Source organism: Canis lupus, chromosome 5 (assembly GCF_011100685.1).
Source record: "Canis lupus familiaris isolate Mischka breed German Shepherd chromosome 5, alternate assembly UU_Cfam_GSD_1.0, whole genome shotgun sequence".
In the NCBI taxonomy this organism is placed as follows: Eukaryota; Metazoa; Chordata; class Mammalia; order Carnivora; family Canidae; genus Canis; species Canis lupus.
Genome location: NC_049226.1, coordinates 50,201,985 through 50,214,297, shown reverse-complemented (window position 1 = coordinate 50,214,297; position 12,313 = coordinate 50,201,985). Strand labels below are relative to the sequence as shown.

Here is a 12,313-nt window from a genome sequence, read left to right as displayed (position 1 = left end):
CTGGGGAAACAGAATTCTATTTTACATGCCTCCCAGACTGCAATATACTTTGAGCGAGTTCCAGATGTCTTAAGAGATGCCAGATGGCTCAAGAGAGACCAGCTTCAAGGAAAATGTGCCCCATTTCCTTAGATATGAATCACAAATTTAAGCTTTCAGGGCCAGCTCTGATAGCCAGTGCTCAATGTGGCCATCACTTGACCCTGGAAATATCCTCCTTCCTTGGGCTGTTGTAATAATTCAACCAAATCCGTTTGTTTGTTTGTTTATTTATTTATTTATTTATTTATTTATTTATTTATTTATTTTTATTAGAAGAAAGAGAAACTAACATTTACTGAGTGCCTCACATATTAGCATGCCTTTACATACTTATCTTGTTTAATCCTCACAATAGATGCAGGAGATAGGTATTTGAAACCAAGTATTTTTTCATTTGGAAAAATCTGAAGACTCAAAGAATTAAAGCAAATTTATTTTGATTCACAAGTTATTTATGTTTTATTCTACAAGTATCACCTGAGAACTTTCAAATTTCATTGATGGTGTTTGTAATTTCCAATCTAACAAAGAATTGTTGCTTTTTATTCAATTTCCCCTGATCTTATGAACTTAATAAAAGCCATTTATGTTGTGTGGAATCTCCTGTAGCATACTCTCTCTGTCTCTCTAGTGAAACATGCTTGCACGTGTAATATTCACATACACATACACACGTACACACTGTCATGACCTTTGCCTTTGAATAGTTAGCTGACTGTGTAATGAAAGCATAGAGAAAGCTGCTTCTGTCCTGGAATGAGAATCTACTTTCAGCATATTATGTCCTTGCTTCCTTAGTAAACATCATATGTTCCTTTTAATTCTCTCTCAATCTAACCCACTTACCTAAGTGAAAGATTTTCTAATCTTTTCTATAGCACTTTCTCCGCCCCCTCCCCCCTGTAATTTTAAATCCCTTCTACTCCTCTGGAATCTTAAGTCTTATATCCTGACTCAATGGATGCTTTCAGATATTTTTGGCCTCATAGAGTTCCAATTCTGGCTCTCAATCTCCAGTATTCTTCTATACTTTAAACCTTGACTCTGGTGCTTGCTAGCTAGCTGTGGCCCTTGGGTGATTCAATTGACCTGACACGCAGTATTTTTCATTAAATGGGTATTATAACATCTATCTGGATTTTGCAGTTCTCTGCAAATGTTAAATAAGATAATGTAAATAAAGCATTTAGTGCAGGGGTTGGCATTTAGTAGGAACTCAATAAAGCGTGGTGGTGACAAGTTGTCATTAACGGAATTGTAGTAATAGACATAATTATTATTTCTTCTTTGTCTGAGGTAGCCTCATGACTAGGGCTTGTTTAGCTAAAGACAACAATTGAATTAGTATGGTTCTGGATCCTGTTCCATAAAACACATCTGCACTGTTAACGCTCCAAAACAGCATGCTAATCTCTATCAGCAATAAATCACATTAGTTCCTAAAATTGGATGCTCCTAAGGAATGGGATACCCCATGTTCATGTCACTGGAAGCTGGTAGAGGGTATAAGAAATGAACATCTGGCCTTGGAAAAAAATATTTGTTGTCCATTGTGAAATATTATTTGGGTGTTGTCATCTTCGCTATTATTAACATAGAATATATCCTAGTGTAAGTAATTCTTGGACTAATTCCACTAATTCCACACATTTTACAATTCCTTTTGTTTTTCTCCTCTCAGGCATAGAAAACAAATATAATGTGATCCACAGGCAGAACACAGATCATAACTGTGCTTCCTGATAGACCCTGAGGTAGCCTTTGAAGACAAACACACCTGAACTCTAGTTTTGGTTACCTTGGGTGGGGGCAGGGAGCCAGAGAAAGAGCGGTCTTCTTTCCGGAAACTCAGGCGGAGGCCCTCTATGTCGAGTTTGCCACTGGTTGTCCTTAGTGCCCTCAAGATCTCCAACAGGTTCTGGCTCACTTCTGACTGAGGGCTGGCATCGTGAAGAGTGGTCCTGCTTGGAAGGGCAGGGGAAAGATAGACTGTGAAAGCATGACCCGCCCAAAGCTGCTATGCGTTTTCATACCACATCTCTCACCACTGACATATATTGTGAAACCAGAGAACCCACCTAGTAAGGTCTTCTAAATCTCAGGAACCTGGTCATGGGGTCTGTGCATGGAGATTTCATAGATTGTTTCCAATCTATTCCATTCTACTGACACCAGAGTCTCTGCTCCAGGAGGCTCCAACCAATTCAAGTAGAATATAACGCCAAATCTGTCATCTACTCTCTCACCCCTTTTTACAGCTTGAGAGAAAAAATTACAAGTGGCCACAATAGTTTACTTTCACTGCTTGATCTGAGCCCAGATAATTATGAACAGCAAATCACATCTCCAAACTGTTCATTGGCACAGGCAAAGCAGAGCAGATCCTGCCAGATTCCTATAACCATGGAACATCTATAGAAGGAAATCTTGGATCAAGTGAACATCCCATGTTATCCTTGACTCAGCAATTTGTATCTGGAAAACCCAGAAAAGTTTTGGGAATAATGATTTTTCAAATGTTTGGAACTATTAAAATGGTTTATCTTACGGACTCTTGTTACTTTAAAAAATAGGTGAAAACCCACAGGGTGACAAAGTGTTATAGTCATTTATTTTATGAAACTAGTTTGAGATGTTTACTCATTTAGCATCCAAATGATGTGCGATCTTCTTGGCAGTGACATTTCCCCTAATTTCCACTGTCTCAATATAAAGCGCCACTTTCCTACAGGGACATTCTGTGACATCCCCCAACCTTCACTTCTGTAAATCAGCTTCCTTTCAGGAAACATTAAATCAGTAAACTTTAACAATCTGCTCTCCAAGATAACGTCCTAATTTGTAACATCACTAATTTTCACGGTGTAAGAACTCCCACCATGGCTGACTTCAAGCTACCAATAGGATGTCACTGAATGAGAACCTGGGAAGGGTGCTCCTAATTGGCCCTCAACGATGCTTCAGCACCGGCTGCTTGATCACCTCTTTCATTGTTCCTTGTCTTTTTCTTAATAAGTCTCAGGTTGCAATCATATGTTTATTTCTTTAGCTATTGCTTCATGTCTGACTTCCTTACTAGACTGCTCCATCAGATGTGGGTCTGGTTTGTTTTGTTTCTTACTATATTCTGGGGATCTAGTACAGTACTTGGAATTGACTATTTTTATATGTATTTAACTTTTACTAAAGGCCATTTGTATCTTCTTTTTTCTTTCTTTTTTTTTTGTATCTTCTTTTTTTCTTAAAGATTTTATTTGAGGGGGTGGGGAGGGAGTATCTGAGGTGGGGTAGAGCCTAGGGGGAGGCAGAGGGAATGGGAGAGAATCTCAAGCAGACTCCCTGCTGAGCACAGAGTCTGACAAGGGGTTCCATCGCAGGACCCTGAGATAACAACCTGAGCCGAAATCAAGAGGTGGCTGCTTAACCCACCAAACTACCCAGGTGCCCCTGTTACCTTCCTTTTACTCATGATTCTTAACTCAAGTTTTGGCCTAACAGCTCATATTTTCTGAAAGCTTGGTCCAGGAAAGGAGTGGCTGTTTGTCTTTGTTTCGGTCACATAGTTTCTACATCCTCCTTCCTGGTCCAGACAGTTCTCCAGCTTAGGAGTCTGCCTCTCACCCTTGCAGAGGAAAATGCAAGCCCTGTGCTTTACTGGTCTCTCTTTGCTGAGAGAGCACATGACCCAGGCCTTGCCAATCAGATAGATGGATCTGTCCCAGATCTGAATCACACAAGTTTTCCTTCCTCTTTCCTTTTCTTGCAATGCCAGTTCCTGGGGGTAGGAATTCGTGAGGCTTTGGCCCCTGTCTCTGAACAGCAAGTCCTAAATGGGCAGGGGTTGTATGGAACCCATTTGCTTCAGCTGGTAGGGTTTCTCAGGAAACCTGCTTTAGGAGTTTGTTTCATCTGGTCCAACTTAGGTAATGAGAGCTGTTGCCACGCTTGTTGCCACTGGTGACGCTGGAGGCTTTTTAAACATCACAGAGCTGCCCTATTAACGGCTCTACCTGCAGAACATGGGAGGGCCTTTTCCTGAGCAGCACATTAATTAACAAAGAGCCTGGGGTCATTACAGGCCATCAGTTCTGCACTTCCACAAACATACTGTTTGGTTTGTATAAAGCTGCACCTTCTCTGATGAGTTCAAAGTGATCTCTCTGTGCACCTTTTTTTATAGAGTAGGCATCCAGATGTCCCTGCAAGTGGATAATTGGAGGTGCCAATTACATTAAAAAAGTAAAAGTATTCATCAAGCATTTCCCATGTGCCAGGAACCATGCTGGACACCGAGTTGGCCAGGGCAGACACTATTACTGACCTCAGATGTCAAGTGGCTAGTTACCAGTACAATGGCTTTCAGGCAAGGAAAGGACTGTGGGCCATACCACAGAGAGATACAACTTAGTATAGGGCTGCCCAGGACTCATAAGACCCCTATCTGTCAATGGGTAGCCATGTATGTTAGTGTATAGTCTACCTTTCAGGGCCCAAATCTCATGGTTAGTGTTTTATGAAGTGTGGTTGCTGATTATTAAAATTTCTGGGGTTTTATGGCCCTCTGTAGGACAGTTGTTCCCAGATATTTGACTGGTGTACACATATCTTTCTTTGCACTTTGAGCCTTGAGGGAAAGACTGGGCCTTGCCAACCTCTGGATTCACTGTGCCCAGCAAGGTGTGTCTGGCAAGCAGCTGGTATTCAATGAATATAAAAAGGCACATAAAGGGCACACTGTAGAAAGGAATCAAGTCTAATGCTTGGCCCGGGGACATTTTTACAGGAAACTTCTTTCCGAGAGTGAAGTGATAAATTACAATACCGTGGCTCTTAACCACTATGTCCCATTGTTTCTAACTGAAAAGAGTGTCTTCTGGTAGGAATAGTTTAAAATAGTACAAAAAAAATTCTTATATGGCATTTACTATGTATCCGATACTGTTTTTAAGAACTATGAATTGATTAAGTTACTCTTAACATCTACGAAGTGAAGGGAAATCTCTTATGGATTCCATTTTATAACGGAAGCACAGAGAGCGTAAGTGACGCCCAAGGTTACAGAGCCCTTAATGGCAGAAACAGGAATTGAGCCTAGGCTGCTGGTAATGGAGGCTATGCTCCTAGCCACTGCACTTTGTCAACTTTCTTGGAGAACACAGACACTATCATGCTTTATTGTGCCTCATCTTTTAAGATATTCCTCATGTTCTATTTTTACTTTGTGTCATTTCTTTCCCTCGAGATTACATGAAAGGATTATTGATTCTTGTACCTGAAACCTTTCTTTGCTAGTACATGTAAGCCAGGAATTCATTGACGGAATGTATTTCCAGAATCACACTGTATAGACTGGAGCTCTGCACCAGTATACAGTCATTTTTTATTCCATAACGAAGGTTTACACTTTCACATGGCAACCTCACAAAAAAAGACACATGCTTAATCTCAAGAAACCCATGCAATTGTTGCAAATAACTTTCTGTGCTGGTCTGCATACAAGAGAGAGGAAAGGAAATGATAAGCATAAGCCAAGTGTTGGTGAAGTGATTCTACAAAGTGATTCTACATTGGGTGAGCTTTTTGGGTGAAGGGTCTCCAAAATCACTGGTAGTTCTAGAAGTTTAGGAAGGCTATACCCAAGAAAAGAAAGAAAGTACCTTTGGCTATGATGATGACAACTTTGAGTTTTCATTGGGTTGCTGCCCACAGCTCTTGTGCTTTGCTTCGGATCATCTGAAGTGGCAGCTTTTAAAAACCGGAGGACCTTTCCATAATTCACCTGAAAATCCGATATGAAACAGAACGTCCTCATTTAGTGTACATGCAAGAGAAAGAAATGCCCATAGGGAGATACCTGTTGAGGTAGAGTATTTGGGAATATTTTAATTAAAAAAATTTTATTAAGGGGCACTTGGGGGTCTCAGTCAGTTAAGCATCTGACTCTTGGTTTCAGGTCAGATCATGATCTCACAACTATGGGCTCTAAGCTCAGCGTGGAGTCAGCTTCAGATTTTCTTTCCCTCTCCTTCTGCCCCTCCCACTTGTGCTCCCTCTCTCTTGAATAAATACATCAAGTTTAAAAAAAAAAACTTATTAAAAGTTTTTGAACTGGCCTTAAAAATAGAGTATAATGATTATCAGTGCTTTTTACCAAATATTCCTGTTATTCTCTCTTCCTGTTTGCCTTGGGGTTGGGTAGGGCCATGAGAACAGTTCTGGCCAATGAATTATGAGCAGAAGTGACATGTGCTCCTTCTGGTTGAGGATTAAACTGTTCACACAAGACCCTCCAGAGATTTCTTTTTTTCCCCCTCTGCCAGCAAGTCCAAAAATATACCAGAGTTACTACTTCATCAGTCTGGTTTTGGAGCTAAGATAATGACAATACTATGGCTGATTTCTTATGGAAATATAAGTGAGAAACAAACTTTTGTTGTTTTGGGCCACTGGAACTTTAGGGCTATTTGTTACTGCAGCCTAATCTTGTCTCTAGCTTCTCTCTCTCTCTCTCTCACATCTCTTATATATTTATAATATATAGAATAGGCTTTTATTTAGATATATCTAGCAGATATATTCAGATTATTTGAGGGCAAGGCCTTATTAAGCTAAGTGAAAACTCCCAAGGACCCCTCGCCTTTTTCTTACAAGGGAAAGGACTGAAGGAATGTTGTCCATTTGCACTCTTGGTCTGGGTGACATCCTAGGGATTCTGGTGGGTAGACAACTCCAGGGTAGTGGAGGGGGCAACAGGTGGGGAAGGAAGCTATATAAAGTTCTGATATAAACTTGGCCTCAGACCAGAGAATTTGATCAAACTGAAGATTCATAGTGGTTGTACTAAGTTGATATTGTATTGTTAAATATTATCATCAACATATAACTACTTATAGTTAGAGATGGGCAGGGGAGAGAACTAACATTTATTTGAGAACCTACTAAATGCTAAGCACATGACCAGGTAAATTGCATTTATTATTATTATTTTTTTAAATATTTTATTTATTTATTCATAGACACACAGAGAGAGAGGCAGAGACACAGACAGAGGGAGAAGCAGGCTCCATGCAGGGAGCCCAACATGGGACTCGATCCCGAGTCTCCAGGATCACACCCTGGACTGAAGGTGGGGCTAAACCACTGCGCCACCGGGGCTGCCCAATTACATTTATTATATTATTAAATTCTCAGATTACCTCTATAAGGTTGAGTTTGGCCTGGTTTTCTATCAACTCATGCCCACTCCTGATTTACCCATTGCTATTACCTCTCCTTGTTGTAGGATATATTCTTCTCTAGCTTTCGAATTTGGTTACATTTGGACTGTGCTTTGTATCCACCCACAAATGTAAGCTTGGAAAGTGCAGAACCCTGGACTTATCACTGGGGAGCCTTTATATCTGCCCTGGGTTTGGCATTAATTCTCTGGGTACACTGAGCAATTTCCTTACTCCACTCTGGGTCTCAGTTTTCTAATTAGTAAAATGGTGGTGAGTCATATTCCAAAAATACCTCCCACCTTAACTCTCTAGGAACTGTGCTGATATATCCTAGCCAAATTCTCCAGTCTTACCTCAGAGCCTACAGACTGATCAACTTATAAATGAGACTCAAGTGAGCCCATTATTCTAAATCTGTAACTACCCCAAAGTGCTAAGAGCAGACTAGGAAAGTCAGGACAGGAAAGTCTTTTAAAAAGAAATCAAATAGGGCTAATAGACCAACATCTATTTTCTATTTTCATGTATTCTGACTAGAAATTTACATATATAGATAAAAATAAGCTTTATATCGTAGGGTTCAATAGTAAACATTATTATTATTATCATTATTATTATTATTATTTTAGTAAACATTATTTTTAAGAAAGATATTAATTACATGACTCTGGTAGATTCAAGTTAAATAAATAAAAGGAACCCACACTTAAAATAGCAACATGGCTGTACCATTTCTGGAGTGTCCCGCCTAGAAAATCTCTGGCAAAGGATCTTGACTGTTGGTAACTGTAGAGGGACTTCATGCCTCAAGAAAAGGCAGTTAAGTTGAGATTGGAGAAGAAATCCTGAAGAGATAGGATCCAGGGTCATCAGCTCTTTCTGAAGTTTTTCTAGTAAGCCAGCATTCAAGGGGCATGATCTGAGTTCTCTTCTGACCAGGGCAAGAAGAAAAGCATCTTCTCTTGTTCCACTTGGCTTCTGGCCAAAATCCTGACAAAAGAGCAATAGCAACAATAAATTAACATGGTTCTAAAATAAAAAGGCTGAAGGCCAATGCAAGAAAACAGAAGCCTAGTGGTATCCACTTTCAGGTCTACCCTAGAGCAGGATAAGTTGATAACACCCAGGGCAAGTGTTCAATCTGGGTGTATTTATTAGTTTGCAATGGCTTGGAACCATTGCCTTCAGGAGAAGAAAAGAAGCAAATCATTTCAGAGCGTATACTCTGTGAGGAGGCTCCCTGGGTTATATAAGTTATATCATAGGTCTTCTGTAAATATTTTTTTAATTATAAAGGAATTTAGAATGCCAACTCTTAGAGACTCATTGGATCTCTTAGAGACCCATTGGAGCTGGAAGAAGGTAGGAGGAAGATGAGAAGTTCGGTTGAGACATTAGCAGTATGCCTGTGAGTTACCAGGGAGCTTCTTGGAGGCTGATTGGATGTATGGCTTCTGATGTCCTCCAATCCATCCTCGAACTGTCTCATTATCTGCTCCACATTAAAATCTACAGGCATCAAATAATACCCATCATCCACAATAGAAAATAAGTCCAGTCTTAGTACAGGTACCTCAGGTTGGTCAGAGCTGCCCCTTGCCATCCGTTCCAAGGACCAGTCTCTTATGTTTCTCCTGGGGAGACCATGGATATAGGACAGAGACTGGTCTCCAGTTGGTACCGAGCTGCAATAGACATTTGCCTGGCTGGGAATCTTAAAGAAACAAAGACAAATGGTAGTAAGGATCAGAAGAGGAGAGGGAAACGAATGAGGAAAGAAGAGGGAATATGAATAAGGAACCAATCTCTTAAAACACATTCCCAGTTCCAAGTGACTTCAGCCCATATAGTCATTGAATCATTCAGTCCCCAAAGAAGAAAGCCTGCCTCAACATCAATCTCAGCATTATTCAATTAACATGTCTGACAAATATATTAACAATAAAACAATGCTGCGTCATTTATGTGAGAAAGAAGGTGTCTGTGACAGACAAAGGAAGAATAGGTATAACATAAGGTATTTATAGGCAAATGTGGAAACCTATTAGAGATAAGGGTATCTTTAGGCTGTTTTATTTTTATTTTTTTAAGTAGGCTCCATGCCCAATATGGGGCTTGAATTTACAACCTTGAGATTAAGAGTTACATGTTGTACTGACTGAGCCAGCCAGGCACCCCCTTAGGCTGTTTTAATTAGCCAATTGAGGAAGGGCAACAAAGGTAACTGAGTTTTGTCAAGAACGGAGTAAAATAGATTAAAAAGCCCAGGATGTTATATCCTAAGAGCAATGTTATTAAAGGTTACCATAGACTAAATGATGGAACAAAGGTCAATGATGAAGTACCATTGCCTCTTGCAATGGAGTATGGTATATTACTGATGTTTTTTTTTTTAATTTTCCATATTTTATGATGTTTTGACATCTTGGATAGCATTGCTGGCTGAAAGAGACTGCCCTTCCCAGGGTTAACTAATTTCTCTCAAAGCAAATATATCCCCTGCCCAAAATCAACACAGTCCAGATACTGGACAACTAGGGACAGCCCCTGAGCCATTTATTCAAAATTGCCAGTCCTAAACTGTTTACCCTACTCTGCCTTGCCTTTCCTGTGGAGACCCCAGTAATGCTTGTAGACTGTGCTTTCTGCTCACTTCTACCTCCTGACTGAGCATAGAACATCCCCATGTGTTCCTATGTGGTGTGGCTTGCCCCCTTTTCATGGAAATTTTAACCCCTTTTCATGGATATTTTAAGAAACTATTCTTTCAAAAGCAGTTGTCACTCTGTTTCCTTGTCATACCAGATAAAAATAACATTTGGGGTACAAATCGAGATACATGGGTATTTTTAATATCAGATCATGGAAAGGAGACAATTAACAAAATGATTAATTGAAAATGGAATGTCTGCCCTCAATTGATGGTTCTGTGAAATAACCTGTCAGTGTGAATAGCAACCTACAGGTGCTTTATAGTTATGAAGTATTTCAAAGAAAAATCAAGAGGCTCTCTAGAGTGGGAAGAGTGAGCAGGAGAGAGTTCTAGAATAAGCATAAAGACAGCAAGATGTTTATTGGGCACATACTCTGTACAAGGCACCATATGGATGCTTTGTTTATAACATTCGGTTTAATCTTTACAATGACCCTATAAAGCAGGTAGTGTTAGCACCCTTCTATATTTTGAAAGCCAAGGCTTTCAGAAGCTTAGTAAGCTTATATTACCTAGAAGTAATATAAATTAAGAAATACTTATGGCTTGCTTAACCTGGGCCAGGCAGGGTGATGGGCCCTACAGTGAACAAAACAGATTTGGCTCCTGCTCTCATAGGGTTTGCAGATGGTGAGGGTCACAGCAAGCACTTGTGACAGAACGATATGGAGTAGTGAGGGTCACTGTCAGAACTGTCCATAGGTCCACTCAACCTGGACTTGGTGGGCCAGATACAGAAGCAATGACCTTGAAGTCTAGGCTTGAAAGATGAGTTCGATTTGGATATGGAGAGGCTAATGAGTAGAGGGAGAAGAGAAGAAGGAAGGGCCCAGGAAAGAAAGCTGGGTATTGAAAACCTCAAAGGTACACACAGGCTCTGAAGAGAGAGATGGATGCTTCCAGAGCATAGTTTAAGTTTTGAGAAAAGCAAAAGATAAGGCAGTAGAGAGAGATAGGAGAAAGGGGGTGAACCCTCAAGTCGTATTAGCCTCTGTGCTTTCTCCTGAGGGCCATGGGGAAATGTTTTCAGCAGAGCCAGGACTAGGTCAGAAGTGTCCAAAATTTACCCCCAAGTAAATTGTGCAGGTAAGACTTGAACCCTGCTTTTTACCACTACCCCAGGAGGAGACAGATTCCACATTCATTCAGTCCACAGAGCAGATTCATCCTATGAAATATTTGGCTAGGCATTTCAGGTGTTTCCTAGAACATTTTCTTAGAACAATATATTTCTTTGGAAATTACTTACAATTTAAACATTTCCATTGGCAGCCACACATACATATTTTTCTGCCTCTGAGAATTGCTACATGTCTATATTATAGTTTTCTGAAGCTGCATTTATCAATACTTCATCATCCCAATGGAGTCAAGGAGGGGTGTCCCTTTCCTCATTTAAATACCAAAGTTTATTGAGCACCTTTATTTTTAGCACTACAGATACAGGTGAACAAGGCAGGTATGATTCTTGCCCTCATAGATCTTTCAGCCTAAGCATCACAGAATAAATTTTATAGCCTTTACTCCCAGGACTGCTGGAGCAATGACTATTATAATGTATTTAAACATTTTGTAAATTCCAAAAGTTTGTTCCTTGCTGTATATCTCCAATAGAGTGTGAACTCTGTGTGGGCCAGAATTGTTTTGTATCCTGCTTACTCCCAGCACCTAAGAAGGGTGCCAGATTGGAAGAACAAATAGAGAAACACAATGTCAGAATGGTGATGATGGCTTGTGCAGGCCCAGCCTATGCGGGGCTTCCGGATTTCTCTCTTCACTGACATCAATCACCCTGGGCTGTTGTTTTTCAAAACAGTATATCCACAAAGTGTCAAAGAAGATAAAATGGAATCATCATGTTTCTGACTTCAGGAGTTGCCAGAGTATCTATAAAAGTTCCTGTCATTTGCTTTACTTTGAATCACAAAATAGTGCTTGTGGATGACACAATAGGCTGAAATGAGTTTGGGGCAGAAGACTAGTTTTGTGATATTTACCTAGAGGAATTGTTACAAATGATGCACAGAAATGTAACACAGATTTAGTAATCCTTGAGGTGTTGGAAACTTGCAAGTGTTGGGAGTATAAACAAGTCTTTTTTTAAAAGATAGCTTATAAATTATTTTAAAGTGGTGATATTGTGGAATCCATGAACACTTCCCTCCAAGACAAGTGAACACAACAAATTGTCTTAATATTGTGCAATGCATAGCTGGGGCTTGGGAGAAAATCTGCAGAGATGGCATCAAATGCAAATTTGAAAAGTTCTGTTTCTTCAACATTTTAGACCAAGGTGTTGATGTGTTCTAGAAAGCTGTTAAATGGCTCAAAAAGGGAT

The 12,313-nt window shown here is 40.0% G+C and overlaps 1 protein-coding gene across 11 annotated transcripts in view; it reads right to left on the bottom strand.

The window, feature by feature from the left end:
* C5H1orf87 (chromosome 5 C1orf87 homolog) overlaps window positions 1–12,313 on the bottom strand; it is a 78,505-nt gene that overhangs the window by 38,714 nt on the left and 27,478 nt on the right. For 10 of the 11 annotated variants that reach the window (XM_038537357.1, XM_038537356.1, XM_038537366.1 and 7 more), the window contains exons 4-7: window positions 8,836–8,976; window positions 7,992–8,252; window positions 5,700–5,821; window positions 1,841–2,006 (exon numbers count right to left, since the gene is read on the bottom strand). In XM_038537357.1, coding sequence (XP_038393285.1) covers window positions 1,841–2,006; window positions 5,700–5,821; window positions 7,992–8,252; window positions 8,836–8,976 — 690 coding nt within the window. The remainder of the gene's footprint in view (window positions 1–1,840; window positions 2,007–5,699; window positions 5,822–7,991; window positions 8,253–8,835; window positions 8,977–12,313) is intronic. The other variant, XM_038537359.1, reaches the window with a different exon arrangement.